The sequence below is a fragment of the Quercus lobata genome, chromosome 12, assembly GCF_001633185.2.
Source record: "Quercus lobata isolate SW786 chromosome 12, ValleyOak3.0 Primary Assembly, whole genome shotgun sequence".
Taxonomy (NCBI): Eukaryota; Viridiplantae; Streptophyta; class Magnoliopsida; order Fagales; family Fagaceae; genus Quercus; species Quercus lobata.
In genome coordinates, this window is record NC_044915.1 from 26,091,497 (window position 1) to 26,111,376 (window position 19,880).

A 19,880-nucleotide genomic window follows, 5' to 3' on the forward strand; every position below is an offset into this window, starting at 1 on the left:
TTAAAAAGTTGTACATAAAACTAAAAACGAAAAACTAAAAGCTTATGCCAAACAGGCTCTTAATTTACTTACTATAGGTAAGTTTTATTTATTTAAAAAAAACATTTAGGACAAATTTTAACAACAAAATTAGTTGTAACTTAAGGATATAACCTTACTCAATAAAATAAACACTACTACATATTTTAAAAATCTAACCGTTGAATTACATGTTTTCTACACTCTTAATATTCATGTTAAATTTTGTGTCAATCAAATATTATTTACTACATGATCTATAAGTTTATATTTTATGCATAATTTGAAACTACAAAAATTTACAATTTAAATAATTTATTGATAATACATCTATTAATCTTTAATTTTTTAGAAATTTTGCAAACATGGAGATATAAAAAGAAGATGTAATCCAATAATAAATTTATCAAAATTCACCTCCAATAAAAATATATTAAGTAAGGTTATAGTATAAAACTACGACCAATTTTATAACTAAACTTGACCAATTTTGAAACTAAATTTTATCCAATCATTTATATGACTATAAGATAAAGTGGAGTCTTAGTCTTTTCAAGACCATTTTACTCTACTCCTTGTAAAGTTTTATTTATTTTTTAAAAATACTTATATGATAAAGTGGAGTCTCAATCTTTTCAAGACTATTTTATTCTACTCTTTGTAAGGCACTACTCCCAAACATTAGCTCAATTTTTTTGGGTTAAAACTTGGAAGGAAGAATGCAATTAATGATAACACCGTGATCTCAACCGTATTTAATTAGAACTCAATTTTAGTATTTCCAAAACGTGCTAATATTTCAAAATGGGTGCTATTTGGCTTACCAGGATTTACTTAATATATATATATATATATATATGAAAACTAGGCTTTACAACCACGGTTTCAATTTTTAAACCATTTTAAGATTTATTGAAATAATATAATGAAAATAAATAAAAATATAGATGATTGGAATGCAGTCAAATATAGATAAATTGGTTAAGAGCCTTGTAGGTTAATGCCATAGTCAAGTCCCCTCTTCTATTATAAAAAACCAAAGATAGGATAAGTGTTTCTAAGTATAATATGTCTAAATACTAATCAAAAAAAGTATAATATATCTAAATGTAATAAATTACGCAAACAAAACAAATGAATTACTTTTCTTGTTGCCTAAGAAATATTGAACGAACGTGGATCATACACTCTTTGATATGCAACTTTTGTAACTAACCTCTTTCCCGAATTGAGACTCCTTGATATGCCACATCTTTAACTAACCTCTTCCCCAAAAGATTGGGGGATTTAGAATGAACTCTTAACAATATTATTATTATAGACTCATAGTGAAGCACTAATCAATAACTAATAAAAACAAAAGGTTAGATAGATAGGCATCCCTAATAAAGGTATGGATAGGATTTGCCTACGATCTATGACCAGTTGGGCACGTGAATGTCTCCAAGCCATTTGCCTTCAATAGTTATTTAATATCACCAAGATTGATTCTAACTAGGAAAAAGAAAATCATTTACAAAACCTAATCCACATTCAATCAAACAAAATTGTACAAATACAAGCAAAGACTTCCGGGGCCAGATCAGCTATTAATCGTCCTCTCTTTTTGGGGCAAGATGGGGATCTAGCCACGTATCTATACTAGCATTGTACACTACAAATTATCTTTTATGATGCTGTTTTCTCAAGTTAAATTATTAAAGAAGGGATGATTCAAAGCCTGTCGAGCCGTGAGTCGTTCGGATGGCTCATACATTAGTAAACCATTCAACAAATCGGTGAGAGAGAATCTTGAGGACTCTACATGTTGAGATACCAGATCCTGCATGAAGCAGCATTACTCGTCACCCCATAAAAATTTGCTTGATATCCCACAACACACCAAAAAAAAAAAAGAGGAAAAGTAACCTGTAGACGATGGAGCTTGTTGACAGCTCTAATACTCTCCCTTGAAACAGCTCCTTCTGGCCAATTTAGGCGCAATCCTCGCCTGAAATATTTTTCAGCACCTTTGCTACATATGATCATAAAGCAAGCAAAACATGTAAATACATGATATAAAAATCTAAATTACATTCTTCAACGCACTGATACAAACTATTTCTCAGTCAGTGAAAGGGACCTTAGTGGGAATGCATTTATAAATCATCAAATAGAGCTTGTAGATACAAAATAGCATTGATACATAACCATTTCTCAATCAGTGCAGGGGACCTTCGTGGATATGCATTAATAAATCATCAAAAAGTGCTTGTAGGTACAAAACATGTCAAATTGTACATGCAACATTCATCAAGGAGACAAGTGATATAAAATTTGACTACTTACTCAGCCCTTCGAATCATATGCTCTGGCAGAGGTCCGAACACCCTCTCCATCATTGCCAAATGCTCTAAATTCTCATGGGTCTGAAATAATGCTTCACCCTGACAAAAAGTTCACATCTTAAGAATCTTTTACCACTGGTTACATACCCAAATCAAGCTTTCATAGAACTAAAAAAAATAAAATAAAACTCACCGAGCAGAGTTCAACAAGTATACAGCCAACGCTCCACAAATCACATGGATAACTCCATCCTAAACCTGAAAAAATGCGTATACAATGCCATCAGAGAGACAGAAAAAGAAGAGAAATTGTTATTTTTTGTCATCAAGAGCAACTATGTTATTACAGAAAGAAAGGATAGGAGCAAACTACACACAAAACATGCAGACCTTTTTTTGTTGTTGACAAGTAAATAAATTCATTACAAAAGAAGAAAGCAATCCCAACAACAAAACATACAGACCTAAATGAGAGAAATCAGACAATAACAATAACTTTCATCTCTATGAAACAAACACCACCCCCCCCCCCCCCCAACAATAAAACAAACTTCATTCTGTGGGTGAAGTCAACCATCTTACAGACTATTAAGTTATGGAATTACAATATATAGCGGTTTCATGCCCATAAACTGAAAGGAATTGTTGCATATTCCATTACGTAAAACATCAGTGCGGGTTGTTAATTTGCAGGGTTCTAATTGAACATTTTGAAACACAAACTCTGATTCCATCGAACCCAAAATTCTATTTTCACGACTAAACTTCACTCTTTGCGGCATATGCCATTACTTTGTTATCTTTAACATTCTTACTAGAAATTCTCCTTTCAAATGTATAATCTTTATGTAAGAGTAAGTTGCTTCAGTTAAAAATGATTTTAAAACTCTTCTCAACTAACAAATTGTTTTATGGTTGGAGGTGGAACATAATACATGTAAACCGAAAGGAACAAATTTTCACTTGCCAACACCATAACTATTTACCTAAAATAACCTCAGGGGCTCTGTAATGCCTTGTTGAAACAATGGAGCTATGATTCTGATTATCAAAAGCAGCACTACCAAAATCAATCAGCTTAATGGCACTAGACTTGGGCAAGCACCTGGATAGCATTTCATCTGAAGAAACCTTCTGTATCATTCCAAACATTTTTTTTTTTTTAAATATATCATTACTGAGTCTATACCCGTATATGAAATGGTATGATTTTTGAATCATAAAAGGCCAAATACCTTATAACCAGGGAGCCTTACATAGTCAGAAGACACAAGAAGTATATTTTCTGGCTTCAGGTCAGTGTGAATTAAGCGTAAATCATGCATATCTGCCGGATATGATAAAGCAAATAAACAAGTTAAAGAAAAAGGACACAATCATAACAAACTGTTCATCCCTGGACAAAAAAACAGGCCAAGATACAGATTTGAGTGATTGGTTAGGAATGATAAGAAAAAGAGAATGAGAGAGATAAGCCAAAGGCTATGAACTATCCACACACATGCTACAGATTCCAAAAGCTGTCGTCCAAATTCCCGAACAAGATCCACAGGGAATGGGCAGTATTTATTTCTCTTTAGAAAATCAAATAAGCTTGGTCCAAGCTTCTCAAACACCTGATAACACCATTAAAATGCATTCAAAGGAAGGTTCCGGTTTAGTTCCCAGTTGCATGGATAAAGTCCAAATGGAAAAATTGATACAGCAGTATTGCGATTGATCAAAAATAGTCTATTCATTTGTAATAAAAATATAAATCATCCATGTAAACCATGAGAATGGAAACACAACAGGCTAAAGACAAGTCAAAGATGCATATTAACAAAGCAACAACAGCAAGACTACATTTTTAATAAATAAAATAAAGAATCATTGATCCAAGAAAAATAGGAGAGTTAGTCTCATAGTGAGCAAGAAGTCGATCCATCACAAATCCATATAAAAGTGACCTCATTACAAAATCCAATCCAGGACAAATAACTATCACAGTATACAGTAAAAGAAGAAGGATACGATAGAATATGAACCAATAAAAACAGTAATAGGAATACTTACAATACATATGTGATTGCGGTAATCAAACCAGCTCCGAATTTGAACGCAACTGCAAAAAGATTAAGATGCATAAAGTTAGATTATGTCACAAAATGAACTAGTAATTCTATAAGCTGAAAGTTAGAAGGTACATACTGGGAGTCGCCTTTATCATTCTTGGCAAGATGTTGAAGTACATCAACCTCAATCATCGCTGCATTGCGGTATTTGCGTATGCTTCGAACTACCTTGATTGCCACATACTCTCGTGTTTGACGGTCCCAACATTCCAAAACTCGACCAAATGTGCCTACAGCACTAGCAAGATGCTGAATGACGCAAGCAGAATGACAAAAAATACAAAATCTTGTAGACATCAGGGCACTTGACAGCTAACCTTCACCCATCTTGCTGAGTATCTTATCTGCCAAAGAAAAAAAATTCCAAGTTAATTATGCTACATAAATCAATTACTAAAAGAAAACACACACCGAATTCGCTAAAAAGTAAATTTACAACAAATTTCAAACAAAGGTGCAAGGGGAAAATCTTGCTTAAAGAACAAAATTAGGGGAATACAGGGCATAATATGCAAGCCATTGACGAAAATCAGTTTTAGAAAATCTCAAATACATATAAGTAGCATCCATTATGAAACAAATACTGGACAGTGACTTTTTTTTTTTAAAAAAAATAAATAATGTAGGGAACCTTTTTTCTCAAGAAGAGCCCTTTTGACTCGCCTTTATCCATTAAAACCCACCATGAAACAAATGCTGGACAATGTCTCTCTTTTTTATTTTTTATTTGGATAACGTAGGGAATCTTTCTAAAGAAGAGCCTTTAGCCATTAAAACCTATGCGCAAATGAACCCACCTACCAAAACCCAGTTGCCAAGTAATCCAAAGGCATTCACCCCTGATGGGCAGAGGGGTTTATGCTCATGACCAGGAGAAGCTATCATAGTACATAAAAACGAGAACTACAATATGATCTGTTGTGCAAATAACACCCCAGGATTGGGCTTGTTGCAAAATTCAAGCCACACTTCATGCCACATCAACATGAACAATTAAGAAGTGGCAACAACAACAAAGATAAATAAGTTGTTACAAGCATTGAGCCCAATGAGAACAAAAATTTGAATATGCCAACACAGCATGCTCAAACCAATAGCTAATATTATCATTGACACCCATTTAAAATGTAAATTGGTTCAGATCAATTACTTGAACATATCAAAAAATCTCCCAATTCCAAATCTTGTTTAAAAAGATCATTACTTTATAAATTTCTCCCAAATTCACATGCAATCCAACAAAAAGAAATTATAAATTATAAAAAAAGAAAAAAAAAAGAAAAGGAAAACTGACATCTAGGAGTGAGATTCTCGCCGAGATTGAAGACGTAATGGCCTTCACGATCGTCGTCCCTTCTCGGCGGCGACGCTTGTCTTCTTCTACTTATCACTTCATTACTACTCACCACCTCTCCCCGTTTCGCCTAAAATCAAATTCAAAACCACCACCTACTGTCAGATTATCAAAACCATAACCCTAACCCTAATTTGGATTCAAGATCGGAAAAAAAAAATTAAAAAAAAGAAAGAAAACAAACGGACCGACCGACCTGTGGTTGAGCTGGTGTGATGTCCCACGCGGAGCGAGTTCTTTTCTTGGTTCGATTCTCCATCACTTGTGCAACTTCCAAGCTCACCATTCACAAACCCCAAATCAATGGTTTTCACCTTTCGCCGCCGCAATATGTATTTGCCGCTTCTTTCTATGTGTAATATCTGCAACAAAACAGTCTTTCACAAAATCTGATGAGACTTGTATAGATTTATAGATAAAGCTTCAAAATAGGAGAATCTTGACAGGGATGGAGGGAATGGAGTTTTTCATTGGTTTCTGTGATTCGCGCTTCGTCAGGGATCGTGGTTCTCTTCTCTGTGCATGGGTAGTGGCTTTGTATTGTATTGTATTGTTTGGGCGTCCACTTCTCGTTTGATGGATCTTGATGGCTTTCTGGATTGAGGGCCCATTTGTGGTCAACTTTTTTGTTTTTTTCGCACATGGCTCTCACGTGCGTTCGGGGACAGATTCTCATTACTTTTTCTTTTACATTATTCTTGGTTGCTTTGGCCCAAAACATTTTTCAAAAATTTTTTTTTTTTTTGGTTGAATTGTAAATCATACCCTATTACAGCCTCTAATTTTTAAGTAATTTCAATAGATTGCACGCATGCAATGAAATAAAATTTTCTTTTCTTTTCTTTTCTTTCCAAAAAAGACGTCTTTACCCAATGGCATGAAGAAATCAAATTAACGTGTAAGTGCACCCACAGCAGTATAACTAAATAGTTATATTACTATTTTAGCTATACCAAAATACAAAAATCCACACTATAGCAGTGGAGTTAAAGGTAAAATTTTTAATAGTTGTGCACGGTAGCTGAAAGCTAAAAAAGTAATAATTTTTTATTTTGCATTCACACTACTTTTTTATTTTTTATTCTTTCTTGCTTTCATTCTCCTTTCTTTGTGTCTCTCTCCTCACTGCCTCTCCATCTCTTTTTTCTTCCTTCGCAGACCCTTTTGTAAGGACATGATTTGGAACCCAAGCCCAAAGTGTAAATGGATCTTGGTCCAATAAGCCCAATACAATGAATTTGTAGAGTATGGGTTGGAAAACTAGGCTCTAATGAGTTGGATAACAGTTAGAATGGATTTAGAAGACAATCAAGCAAAAGCAGGCTGGATTTATCTAAGTAAATTCGTCCTCGGCACAATCCGAGAATATCAGTTCTTGTATATATCAATTGAAAATGGCTATAGATACAATTTTGATTGTTACAGTGCTTTCTCTCTCAATTCTCCGATCCCTTTTACTTAAGGTTTCTCTTCTATTTTATATTATCTTCCCCTTTCATCCCTACCCTCCACGTGCAGATCAGATTGTTAGTGTTGGTTCCTGTCCCATTAGCACCTTCTTGAAGTCCTTGGGTAGTAGCTGGAAGGCCGAAAATTACTATTCAGGTATCACTTCCTCATTAATGCAGCTAGAGAGTTAGCTGTAGAGCATTCAATGCGATGGTAGCAGCTTTTCTTTAGATATTTGTAGCTTTCCTCTATTCTGTTCCTTCTTGATTCTTATCCTTATCTATGGAACGATTCGGAATGTTGGCTTTGATGGCAGACTACATCTTCCGACCTAGGATGTGCTCAGCTGAGGTGACTTTCCTCCTCGGACCCCTTCCTAGGCAAACATGACCAGATCTTACCTTTTACCTGCTAACACAGATTCTTATGATACTGCTTGCTCATCCTCAGACTACTTAACGTCCTCGGATTGGGCCCCTGACCCAATACATATGTAGATATGTACTCCTGGGCCTTTCACCCCCACACATTCTTTCTTCCTCCACAACCCCAAAATTACAAATCATTTTATCACCAGATTATCAATACGTGTTAGTATCTCAGACCCATCGGAGCACATCACAAGGCAAACTCTACCAAGTCATTCCAAGGAGCATCAATTCAAATGTTGCGTGTCCACCAAATCCAGATGATGGAGGGAGCACAACCCAAATTATTTCAGAATTTACTGCTTCAGATTTTCTTCCAGATTTCATTTTTAAAATTTTAAACTAGAATTTTTTTGTTAGTGTGAATTTAGCTTTAATTTTGTAGAGGATTTTATGGGATGTAATTGTGCCTTAATGTAATTGTGCACTAAATTTATACGATTCTCTTCCATAGACCCTTCTTTTTTTGTTCTTCTTCACTAGTTTTGATGGGCACAACAGGATTGTGGTTGTGTAGTGATTTTTATGGGTTTGATGGTGGTTGTGGTTGTGTGTTAGTGGTTGAATGAAATATTATTTTATTGTAGTGTTTATATTATTTTATTGTGTTAAAAGCTAAAATGGTCCCACTGCAGGATGTGAGAAAGTAAAATAGATAAAGTGACTTTTTGTATAGCTAAAAAGCTAAAAATTTAGCTCCACTGTTGTGGATGCTCTAAGTAAGTCCTTCAATCTAGTTCACAATCCCTAGATATCAAACTCAGTTGACAACATTGTTTCTTGATGGGTTCCTAGCCATTGGGTTGACAATTGAGCTAGAGGATCGAGTACCAATTGTGGTGGTTGTTCATGTGCTTTTACATGATAGGGATATGATCCAAAAAGGGCTTTGTTTCTTGGGCCAGGATTGCAAAGTCTCGTGAGCCGAGTAAGTCTGGGGGTTTGAAGGAGTTTCTCAATTATTCTAAGTAAAATGGATTTTTGGGAAAAATATGGGTTATCATCCAAAAAAATCAAGAAATCTCCCATAAGAATGAAAATATTGAATTTATTCCTAAGCAGTGCCCTTTCTAATATGTGAAATATTTTGTTGAATTAATTTTCATCGATTTTCTTTGGTTTAAGAAGATAGGTGAGATAATTTGTTGCCTCATGTTCTCAAGTCTAACTAGGTTTAGCAGTGGCAGCTCCAAAAAATTATTTTAGGGGGGGGTTCAATTTTAACAACTTATTGGTTTTTGTAATTTTTCTAATTATTGAAGTTTTTTAATATAGCATTAACTATTAAAAAGAAATTTTTTGGGGGGGTCTATGGCATTAGACTATTAAGGATTCAACTCAACAATTCAATCAAAAATAACATGTATTTGTTCTTTACCATATCATACCCCATTATCATTTGCCTTGTATCAAAAAAAAAAAAAAAATTGTTTTCCTTTCTCAAAATATAAATATTACTACTTATATCTTTATTATTAAGCTATTATTTTTAAATAAAATTAATGAACTTCACGTAATTTTTAAAATAAAATTCATAATAATATAAAAGGATTAAATTGGTTATTCCAAAAAAAAAAAAAAAATCTGGTATTTTCTTTAAATAAAAAAACATGTAGGGATATTTGTAAGTTATGAAACTTCAAGAAAGCTTCCTTTAAACCTTAAACTCTACTCCTTATTAAGAAAAAAAAAACCCTTAAACTCCACTCCCACCACCTACTCATGGAATATCACATTTATTACTACTATTTTTTATTTCCAAATCTCATAAGCTATCTCACTTTTCAGTTTCCCTTCTCAAAGTTTTAGGTGTAGACGCTGAAGAATAAAATTTCAGACTCAAGCTTCCTCTACCCCACTTGTGAATTTTTGTTATCTTCTACTTCCTCTTCTTGTTTTTCTCCTCTTATCATGTAGCTATGCATCTTTTAATTTATTGTTGGATCTTTCCATCCTTTTTTTATCAGTTTTTTGTGTTAGAGCGGTCAAATTTTTATTTTAGAGGGTTCAAAAGAATATTTTTAAATATTATATTTAATTTTTTCATTTTCTTCAAGTTAGGGAATTCATTTGAACCCCCTGCCTTCAACGTGGCGCCGCCACTGAGGTTTAGGGCATGACAATTAAGGGATTCACACACAACACATCTAATAAGAGTTATAACAATTATATTTTATAAATCAACTAAAATTCACACTAAGGATGATCTTAGTCAAATTATTTAGTAATAACAATTGTGGGGCCCAAATGATTTACGGGCCAGGCCCATCTACCTGGGCAAAATTCGAAGGCCCAAGCCGAGGAGGGCTATGGCCCAAGCTCAACAAAATATCCTGTGGATATCGCCGAGGACGGCTCAGTCCTCGGCAAACCCAAAGTCCCCCCCCTGAAGGAAGGATAAAAACGGTATAGGACCGAAATCAGGGCGAAAGATCTAAAATATCCAGGGAAAGCTGCTCTCACTGCCATTCAATGCTCTGAACCTGACAGATCCGCAGTCTTAGGCTTTTACAACCACCCCCAACGACTTTGAATATGGGCTGATGGGACAAGTATCAATTTTGGAAAGGTTGACCCCATACGTGGGCGAAGGACAGTGGACGCAGGCGAGTATAAAAGGAAAAATAAGTAACCTAAAGAAGGGGTTGGGAAAAATGGCCAAAAACCAGAGCCTCCCAGCCCACCTCCAGGAGAAAGACTCCAGGGGTGTAGGAAAACTTAAACTGGTACGAACACCGCGAAAAACCCACCGCCTATCGATCAAGGCCTAGCCTTCCAAACCCACGCTCTACAAATGATGTTGTTAGGGGCCTTTTCACGTGCGAACCCGACACTGTTACAGTCCGCCACGAATCGCGTCCTTACAATTGGCGCCGTCTGTGGGGAAGGCTTGTGTGTTGGTATAGGAAGTGGGTCGATAGAGTTTCTTCGTTATATCTAACCGTTGGTTATAGAGTTCTAGTACAAAGTTCTGTTACGGACTACGTTTCTTGATTAGGGGCTTGGTTGAGGAGCTAACTCCCTTAAAGCCAAGGTCCCCCGTAAAGAGCAAACTAGGCACTTGGTAACGTTAACCGTATGGATAAACTCTAGGGGCTTGGCTGCGGAGCTAACTCCCCTAAAGCCAAGATCCCACACAAAGAGAAAACTAGGTTTTGGACAGAACCAAGGCATTGCATGGTCTACGGACTCAAGCCTCTGGGGAAACCAACTATCTGGATGTGGAAAACTAGGTTTTGGACAGAACCAAGGCATTGCATGGTCTACGGACTCAAGCCTCTGGGGAAACCAACTACCTGGATGTGGAAAACTAGGTTCTGGACAGAACCAAAGCATTGCATAGTCCTCGGACTCAAGCCTCTGGGGAAACCAACTACCTAGATGTGGAAAACTAGGTTTTGGACAGAACCAAGGCATTGCATAGTCCTCGGACTCAAGCCTCTGGGGAAACCAACTACCTGGATGTGGAAAACTAGGTTCTGGACAGAACCAAGGCATTGCATGGTCTACGGACTCAAGCCTCTGGGGAAACCAACTACCTGGATGTGGAAAACTAGGTTTTGGACAGAACCAAGGCATTGTATAGTCCTCGGACTCAAGCCTCTGGGGAAACCAACTAACTGGATGAGGAAAACTAGGTTTTAGACAGAACCAAGGCATTGCATAGTCCTCAGACTCAAGCCTCTGGGGAAACCAACTACCTGGATGGGGAACCAACTATTTTAAAAAAAAAACTATGGCACATAAACCTCAAAATTCATCCGAAGAGAGCTCCGCGTTAACAGATGGGTTAATACCTTGATTGCGCGGATTCCTCGGTCCACCCTCTGATCCCCTAATATCAAAGGGGTTGATGCGATACGGCGTAACATATTATCCAGAAGCACAACCAAAGCCCCTCGCTACTCGGCTACCCTCTCGGACGAATTACTTAGAGTTTGTCGTACTCGGACATCGCTCTTGTATGCATCGCGTAGCACTCAGCCGTTATCCCGGTTAGTTCCAAGAGTTTAATTTATTTGATGACTAACCTTGTTATGTTTGATAATATTTGTAAGTCTAAACTAGTAGGAATCTGTGTTAAGGCCTTTCTCTGCCTAGAATATCATTAAGGGCAAACTCATATTTAATATTCATGCATAAAGTAGTGGTTACGGAGAAGAAAGATATGTATAGAGAAATAAACACATATTTTATTAAGACAAAGGAACAGTACAGTGTACAATGGAAAGCTGAAACAAAGCCTACATCGAAGCTAACTACGTAAGTAATGAAGAATACAAGAGAGTAAAGATAAAGCCGAGGAGGCAGTTCAGAGGAGAGGTTGGCTACTGCCTCGAGACCTTATTCCCCCTCCATACTTTTGCACGCCCATAACTCAAGCAGCAAAAGAACCCAACTTGGGGCCTGCACCGGTACAGAAAAGGTGCAGGAAACCTGACCTCAGGCTAACACCATCTACAGAAAAGGTGTAGGGAGCCGAAAGTTGGGAAGCCCCCGCAAAAATTTGTCTGCTACAAGGCAGACGGCGCTGATGGCGGAAATTCCTTTTTCTGACATACCAAAAATCTGGCATGACCAGAACCTGCTTCGGATTTTGACTAAAAGAAGGAGGAATACCATCTTCCTCCTGTCAAGGCGGAGGACTGGCTTGAATCTGTGCCATCATTATCCATACCATATCACCTTGAGGATTCGGTGCCTCTGAAGCACGCGGAGACCTTTCATCCCTATCCAAGCCTCAAACATCTTGCTTTGGGGCAGTGGCACTAGAAAGAGAGATCGCGGATATGGAAGAAATATAGTTCTGAAGGGAACGGGAGAGTTCATGCGCAAGTAAAGTGATCCCCTATCCCATTTATACCCAGAAGTAAACCGATGACATTTAATTCGCGCAGCGTCCCAAGGAACGCTACAGACAAAATGTCTCTGGCTCGATTTCCAACGTCGTCTGCAACCCTGAGGATAAAGGAGTCTCGAGAGGGTGCACCTCGAACACTGGGACGCCAAAAGGTACCGCGTGATCAAAGGTTATGGAAACACCTCTTAATTTGTGGGCCCAGTAAATTCGCGGCCCAGGCCCGTTCAGCATATGGACCCAGGGACAGAACCAAGGCCTTGTATGGTCCTCGGACCCAAGCCTATGGGGAAACCAAATACAAAAAATTATAAAAATTACAAGTTTTGGACAGAACCAAGGCCTTGTATGGTCCTCGGACCCAAGCCTATGGGGAAACCAAGTACAAAAAATTATAAAAATTACAAGTTTTGGACAGAACCAAGGCCTTGTATGGTCCTCGGACCCAAACCAATGGGGAAACCAAAGACTTGGATAAGAAAAGGTTTGAATTCCGTAAGATGGGTTACTTGGTAAAAATGTCAGGTCACTTCATCCACGGCTTAAACACCATAAAAGGCTAAGGCCAATAAAGGTGTAAGGAAGGGGGTGGAAAGCCCCAGCACTAAGTCATATAAAAAGGCCGCTCATTTGGTGGGCGCTATATCTTCAAATGGTTATTCCTTACATGACATCAAGCCTTCGTTTCTCTCCTCGGCTAGCATAGGGTAAGTATTACTCTTCACTGATCGGCCCTATTATGTCAAGCATTTCTATTAAAGTTATGGCGACGTCTTTTTATTATCAAATCTTTTGGTCTTAGCCGTCATTGATTTAGATGCTATATTAATATGTCGAGCAGCGTTTGTAGATCCAAAAGAAAAAAAAAGCATAGAGACAAAACATGCGAAATAAAATAACAACGATTTTTATTAATACGAAAAATTATTACAATGTACAAAGAAGGGCTCGAACGAGCCTATACAAAATGCGAACTGCCTAAGCGATAGTTACATCCGTAGTACAGATAACTAAACTCCCAGGCGTCTTCTAAACTCGTTTTCAAAGTCTCTCCAATCTTTGCCTCGATACTGCTCATATAATGATAAGAACCTTCTTTGGGAAGAAATGGCGGAGAGGGAAATAGTAAGGAAAAAATCAATGAAGAAGATGGAGGACATGAGTAAAGAAGGAGGAGAAGAAGAGAGAAGAGATGAAAAGAAAGAAAAAGGAGCAAAAGAGGGAGAAGTGAAAGCACCAGGATGGAACTGGTGCTGGGAAGACTAAGAAAGGGAGATGGAGAATAGCCCCAATGAAGGAAGAGAGGAAGAAGTAGAGACGCTTAGTCCCGGCCTCGATCCTGACTCCCAACACACTGGAGCCATACTAGGTATGCTCATAGGAGAGCGGTGGGTACTGATGATGGGTGTTCTCGACTCAGTCACGCCGAAAGTTTGACGTGACGAGTCCCTACTTCGGATTTTGATTGAAAGAAGGGTGAGGTTGATTTTGAGTCTTCGCCATCCCTGTCCCGATCGAGCCATAAGGAGCTTTATTGGAACATGGCGTCTATGGGAGGGGTTTGGCTCCTGCATCACTCGTTGTTATGATAAAGTGTATCACAATTTAATTTGTGGACCAGTGGGTAAAATGAACCCTCGGGGAGGCCAAATATTTGAAATCTCAGAAAGATGAGAAGGAATTCTTTACAAAAACAATAACCTCCGCCTTTCCTTCTTATACTGAGGGTGGAGCGGGAGACATTTAATAGGTTCAGATATCCAAAGGAATCTGCCAACACGAACATGCCGGTTCCGTTTCTCTACCCCATCAAAACAAACCGCCGAATTAAAGCAGTCTCGTAAATAGTGGTCATTAAAAGCACGTTTTGGCATACCCAAACGATAAGAGCGCATCAAGTGCGAAATCAAAAGGCTGCCTCATAGACCGGCGCGTTTCTTGGACAGATGAGGAGCCGCCAGCATTATTAAAAGGCCAAATTGATTGGGCCGTAGGAAGAGGTTTGGCATCACCAAAACCCCCCTTTCCAACCAAGAGGTTGGACAGCCGGGTTTTGAGGGGCTATTGTGGGGCCCAAATGATTTACGGGCCAGGCCCATCTACCTGGGGAAAATCCGAAGGCCCAAGCCGAGGAGGGCTATGGCCCAAGCTCGACAAAATAGCTTGTGGATATCGCCGAGGACGGCTCAGTCCTCGGCAGACCCAAAGTCCCCCCCTGAAGGAAGGGTAAAAACGGTATAGGACCGAAATCAGGGCGAAAGATCTAAAATATCCAGGGAAAGCTGCTCTCACTGCCATTCAATACTCTAAACCTGACAAATCCGCAGTCTTAGGCTTTTACAACCACCCCCAACGACTTTGAATATGGGCTGATGGGACAAGTATCAATTTTGGAAAGGTTGACCCCATACGTGGGCGAAGGACAGTGGACGCAGGCGAGTATAAAAGGAAAAATAAGTAACCTAAAGAAGGGGTTGGGAAAAATGGCCAAAAACCAGAGCCTCCCAGCCCACCTCCAGGAGAAAGACTCTAGGGGTGTAGGAAAACTTAAACTGGTACGAACACCGCGAAAAACCCACCGCCTATCGATCAAGGCCTAACCTTCCAAACCCACGCTCTACAAATGATGTTGTTAGGGGCCTTTTTACGTGCGAACCCGACACTGTTACGGTCCGCCACGAATCGCGTCCTTACAACAATAATAGGATTAGTTTTGTGAAACTAGTTTTATGATTTAATAGATTTTAGACAAGAAAAATCTAATGAATAATTATTAAGGAATTTCAAGTGTTTAACGTGCCTAAAGTTTATGTTAAATAAATAATTATACAAAATAAAATTTTTGTGAGATAGATAAATCAACAAAAAACATAGTAATTGAAGCATTAAAAATAAGGGTAAATGGAAAATTATACTCCTAAAATTTTAGAGTGTTTGGATTTTATACCTTGAAGTTCTAGAATTTGGAATTTACCTCCTGAAGTTTGGTGGAGTTTGGATTTTACACTCTGAAGTTTCAGAATTTGGATTTTACCCCCTAAAATTTTGGAGTATTTGGATTTTACACCCTTAAATTTTGAACCTAAAGGTTGTAAAATCCAAAAACTTCCAAATTTTAGGAAATAAAATCCAAACACCCCTAAAAGTTAGTGCTAATAAAATAGTTGTAAAGAATACACCAATAAAAAGTTAGTGCTTTAGCTCTTACAAGCCTCCTAGCAACTTTGCAAGCCATTACAATAAAGAATCCTTAATAATCATGGGACTTGTTAATAAATTAAAGGATCGATTACTAAAGAAAATCATGGAATCAAAGCAACCAATAAGCAATTCAAATTTAAATTCTTACTGATGTTTGTGTGTAACCCACATTATAAATATGGATTCCACTATAAGTTTGTAATGTATTATTAAAAAAACTCTCTCTCTTTCTCAAATTTCTACTATTACATTTAGGGGTGTTCACCAAATCGCACAAACTGCAAAAATCGCACCAAAACTACTCGCAAAATGGCATAATCGTACCGCACTGCAAGTAACAATGCACCACATCGCATGGTGCAGTGCAATTTGCGGTTTTATAATAAGAAAACCACACTGCACCCTCTCTATATATTAATATATTTATTTTTTTTAATATTAAATATATTATTAATCAATAGTTTAATAACCCTAGTTTTCAAAAAAAAAAAAAAATTAATAACCCTTGCAAGTGTTGATTAGGAAAACCAACCCAAAATAAAGAAAAACTAGTTCAATAGTTTAAAATTTAGCCCAAAACCCATAACAAAGGGAAAAATCAGTTTTGGGCTAGGTAGGAAAAGCCCAAAATTTGAAACATATATTGGTTTTAAACCGCATCTTATATATCACACTGTATATGTGACCGCAAAAATGAGGCGCAGTGCGGTTATGATTTTCGCTAAACTCTAAACTGCATCGCACCACATATGTGACCGCAAAAATGAGGTGCGATGCAGTTATGGTTTTGCTTAAACCACACCACAAAGTGCGGTGCTCAAAATTGCCCAAAACCGCATCGCACCGCATCGCGAACACCCCTAATTTACGTTAGATGAAAAAGAATACCAGTTTATCATAAAGGCCTTTTGGTGATATTGAAAGGAAAGAAGAAATGGTTAAACTAGAAGGTTGATGAGTAATATGTTGAGTGGTTTGTTTGAACCTTCAACTCATAGTAAGGTTAATCACATCGTAGATAGAGAAAATCGAATTTGAGCTTAATTAATGAAAAAATTTTTAAAAAGGAAATGAAGTAAGCATTTGAAAGCAGTCAAACAAACAACCAAAACAAGACCACCTGGTAAAATCTCTGATAGTTATATAAGAGATCTAGGGTTCAATCTCCGTCTACACCAAAAAATTGATTAGTGTCTTGGTCTGATGATAGCTAGAGCGAATACCATAAATTGAAACTCTCTCAAAAAATTAAAAAAAATTAAAAAAAATTAAAAAAAAAAACCCAAGTCCACCTTACACAAATTTATAAAGCAATCAATATATTATCTACTTTTTTGTTTTATTTTTTAGCTTAATGTGTTCTCCACTCTTTTATTTTTTAATATTTGTATATATAATAGAATTAACATATGATGTTCGCTCTACATACTCTCTACTGAAATTTAAGTTTTGGTTTTGTCTGTTCCCACAAGGAGATTGGCATCTCATAGAAACAATATTTCAAAGAGTTTGATCATGTTTTATAGGCTAAATTGCAAATTTCACCCCTAAAGTTTGGAAGTGTTTGGATTTTACATCTTGAAATTTTAGAATTTGGATTTTACCCCTTGAAATTTTTGATTATTTAGATTTTACACCCTAATATTTCAAAATTTGGATTTTACTCCTTAAAGTTTGGGAGTGTTTGAATTTTACACCAAGAAGTTTCAAATATTGAGAGTGTAAAATCTAAACACCCCAAAACTTTAGGGGGTAAAACTTAAATTCTGAAATATCATGGTGTAAAATCTAAACACCCCCAAACTTCAAGAGTAAAATCCAAATTCTTAAATTCTAAGTTGTAAAATCTAAACGTCCCAAATTTTAGGGATATAGTTTACATGGCAAAAATGGCCAAATAGCACCTTTTTGCAAACTATGTGGCAATCTACTACTGTTTCGAAAATATTTAGCAATCTAGCACTTTTTTAGTACTCGAGTTTAACGAAATCAAGTTCTTAACAATACTCAAGTTCTAAGAACTCGAGTTCCTCTTGAGTTTGCCAACGTGGCAGTGGCTGAATTGGAATTTTGCACATTAAAAATGCCACCTTGAACTTGATGTCCCTAAGCTCGAGTTCTGTGTAGACCAAACTCGAGTTTAGAAGACTCGAGTACCGTGTTATTTTACATACACAGTACCCGAGCTCAGTAAACTCGAGTCCGGCTCAGGTCCCATGTTTTTTTACTACACCATACTCGAGTTCTATGAACTTTTGTTTGGATCAAGTATCTTGTTATTTTACTACATTGTACTCAAGTTCTGTGAACTTGAGTATCTTCTTAGGTTTTTAATATAGACTAGATTCAAATTTTAGATTTTTTACTTGATGACATTAAACATTACTGGTTGACCTAACTGTAACAATATAACCATACCATCCCACATTTTAATGTTTAAAGCTCTGGGAGGGGAAAAAAAAAACTGATCATTCTAAAAATATAAATTTCAACGCACAAGAGTTTTAGGGTATTAATCTCATACTATAAAATAGATCAAAAACATTTGATATGAGTTAGCAAGCATCCATATGTGGTCACACAATATAACAAAATTAAACCTCCTTCACATCCCCAACAAAAAGAAGGGGGGTGGGTGGATTGGAAGGAACACACTTTTTAATATCCAATTTACTGAAAGGGTACAACTTAAAATCCAAGACGTGTGTTCTGGAGCTATTCTTACATTCCATTATTCCATTACTACTAATTTACTCAAAGGGTACAACTTAAAATCCAAGACGTGTGTTCTGGAGCTATTCTTACATTCCATTATTCCATTACTACTAATTTACTCAAAGGGTACAACTTAAAATCCAAGACGTGTGTTCTGGAGCTATTCTTACATTCCATTATTACATTACTACTATAATCATTTTGTAGAAATCCACTCTCGGAAATTTTTGTCATTAATGTACATAAACAAGAATCCCATGCACCGGAGGCCTTATCCACAAACATCTTCAAACCTCAGCGACCTTCGCTGCAAGTGCTGTTGTTGCACTACCATTTGATTTGGCACGTTTAGCTTCATAATCTTTAACAACAGCCTTGATGGCATCCTCAGCAAGCATGCTGCAGTGCAGCTTTACTGGTGGGAGAGAAAGATATTTTGCAATTTCCCTGAGGACATCCAAAAAAACATAATTTAGTTAAGCATAAAACTCTTTATAAACCCTCCGTTATATTTGGTTTGAAATAGTATACATGCTCATAAACCAAATTTGGAACAGATGGCAAGATACATTGCTTCCTTAAATAAATAAATAAAAACACGAACGGGAATCATTTTATGTCTTACTTGTACCTTCCACCATCTGATTTCAATTTTTTCTACAGAAGTAGAAAATTTAAGATTTTATTATTCCAAACTACTGGCCTACAAACTATCACACGGAATCTAGACTCCTGCTGACCTTTAATCCCATGTCCCAACTAAATATATCTACTACAATCTAATGTTCTGTTTATGCCAGTTTCATTAACTGCAAAATCTACTAAATACAGTAATGTTGCCATAACAAAATGTTTTCTCAATTCTCATATAATTCATATCAAATGCCTGAGAAAATACCAATGTCCATGTGATGTCCATATATCCAACACACTCACATAGGGAAAAAAAATCTTATCCTTTTTAAATTGATCAGTTTCATAGTTTGGATTAAATATTATAAATCTAAAAGTGTATTTAGTGCCACATCATACAAGAAATCAAATCTTAATTGTGAAATGGACTCTTAATGATGGTCATCTCACCGTGGGGCAAGTGGAATGAGTGCATCTCTGACTGCCATCTCTCCACCAACGCTATGATTAGTGCATGGTCGGGCTCTATATCTCGGACCCGAAGTAGCCCACCTAACCCCACATCTGTCATATAAGTGGCAACTCGTGAATCTAACCCACTGTGTGGGTCCTTTTTTGGATAGTACCCAGGCTTGAGTAGAAACAAGGATCCTGGGCCCTTTACTTCTTGTTTTAAGGGATTGTGCTTAGTTCACCACAGCTAAATTGGCTGATTTCGAACCAGATGGTGCACAGAGCACAAATCCTACAACACATATATGCTAACAAACAAGAAATATATGC

General features: G+C 37.0%; 1 protein-coding gene across 5 annotated transcripts; it reads right to left on the reverse strand.

Moving 5' to 3' along the window:
* Window positions 1–1,456: 1,456 nt before the first annotated feature.
* LOC115970713 (serine/threonine-protein kinase AFC3) lies at window positions 1,457–6,397 on the reverse strand. 5 transcript variants are annotated; one of them, XM_031090301.1, is made up of 12 exons: window positions 6,010–6,397; window positions 5,754–5,883; window positions 4,777–4,803; window positions 4,536–4,689; window positions 4,401–4,449; window positions 3,847–3,961; window positions 3,602–3,672; window positions 3,332–3,476; window positions 2,539–2,603; window positions 2,347–2,444; window positions 1,927–2,032; window positions 1,457–1,840 (listed from the first exon to the last, which is right to left on the reverse strand). In XM_031090301.1, exons 1-12 carry the CDS (start codon window positions 6,097–6,099, stop codon window positions 1,703–1,705), a joined length of 1,188 nt encoding a protein of 395 aa, XP_030946161.1. In that variant the 5' UTR covers window positions 6,100–6,397; the 3' UTR covers window positions 1,457–1,702. The 5 variants fall into 5 exon arrangements, with proteins under 5 accessions (XP_030946161.1, XP_030946160.1, XP_030946159.1 ...); XM_031090300.1 differs by having other exon boundaries at window positions 3,332–3,479; XM_031090299.1 differs by having other exon boundaries at window positions 3,581–3,672.
* Between the last annotated feature and the right edge of the window lie 13,483 nt (window positions 6,398–19,880).

Bases quoted from the DNA above. Each gene is read 5' to 3' on its own strand.
- LOC115970713 (XM_031090302.1), bottom strand. From the start codon at position 6,099: ATGGTGAGCTTGGAAGTTGCACAAGTGATGGAGAATCGAACCAAGAAA. The intron at 2,604-3,331 runs GTAAATAGTTAT...GCATTTTTTCAG, and splicing joins AGCCCCTGAGGTTATTTTAG to GTTTAGGATGGAGTTATCCA. The intron at 2,445-2,538 runs GTGAGTTTTATT...ACTTTTTGTCAG, and splicing joins TACTTGTTGAACTCTGCTCG to GGTGAAGCATTATTTCAGAC.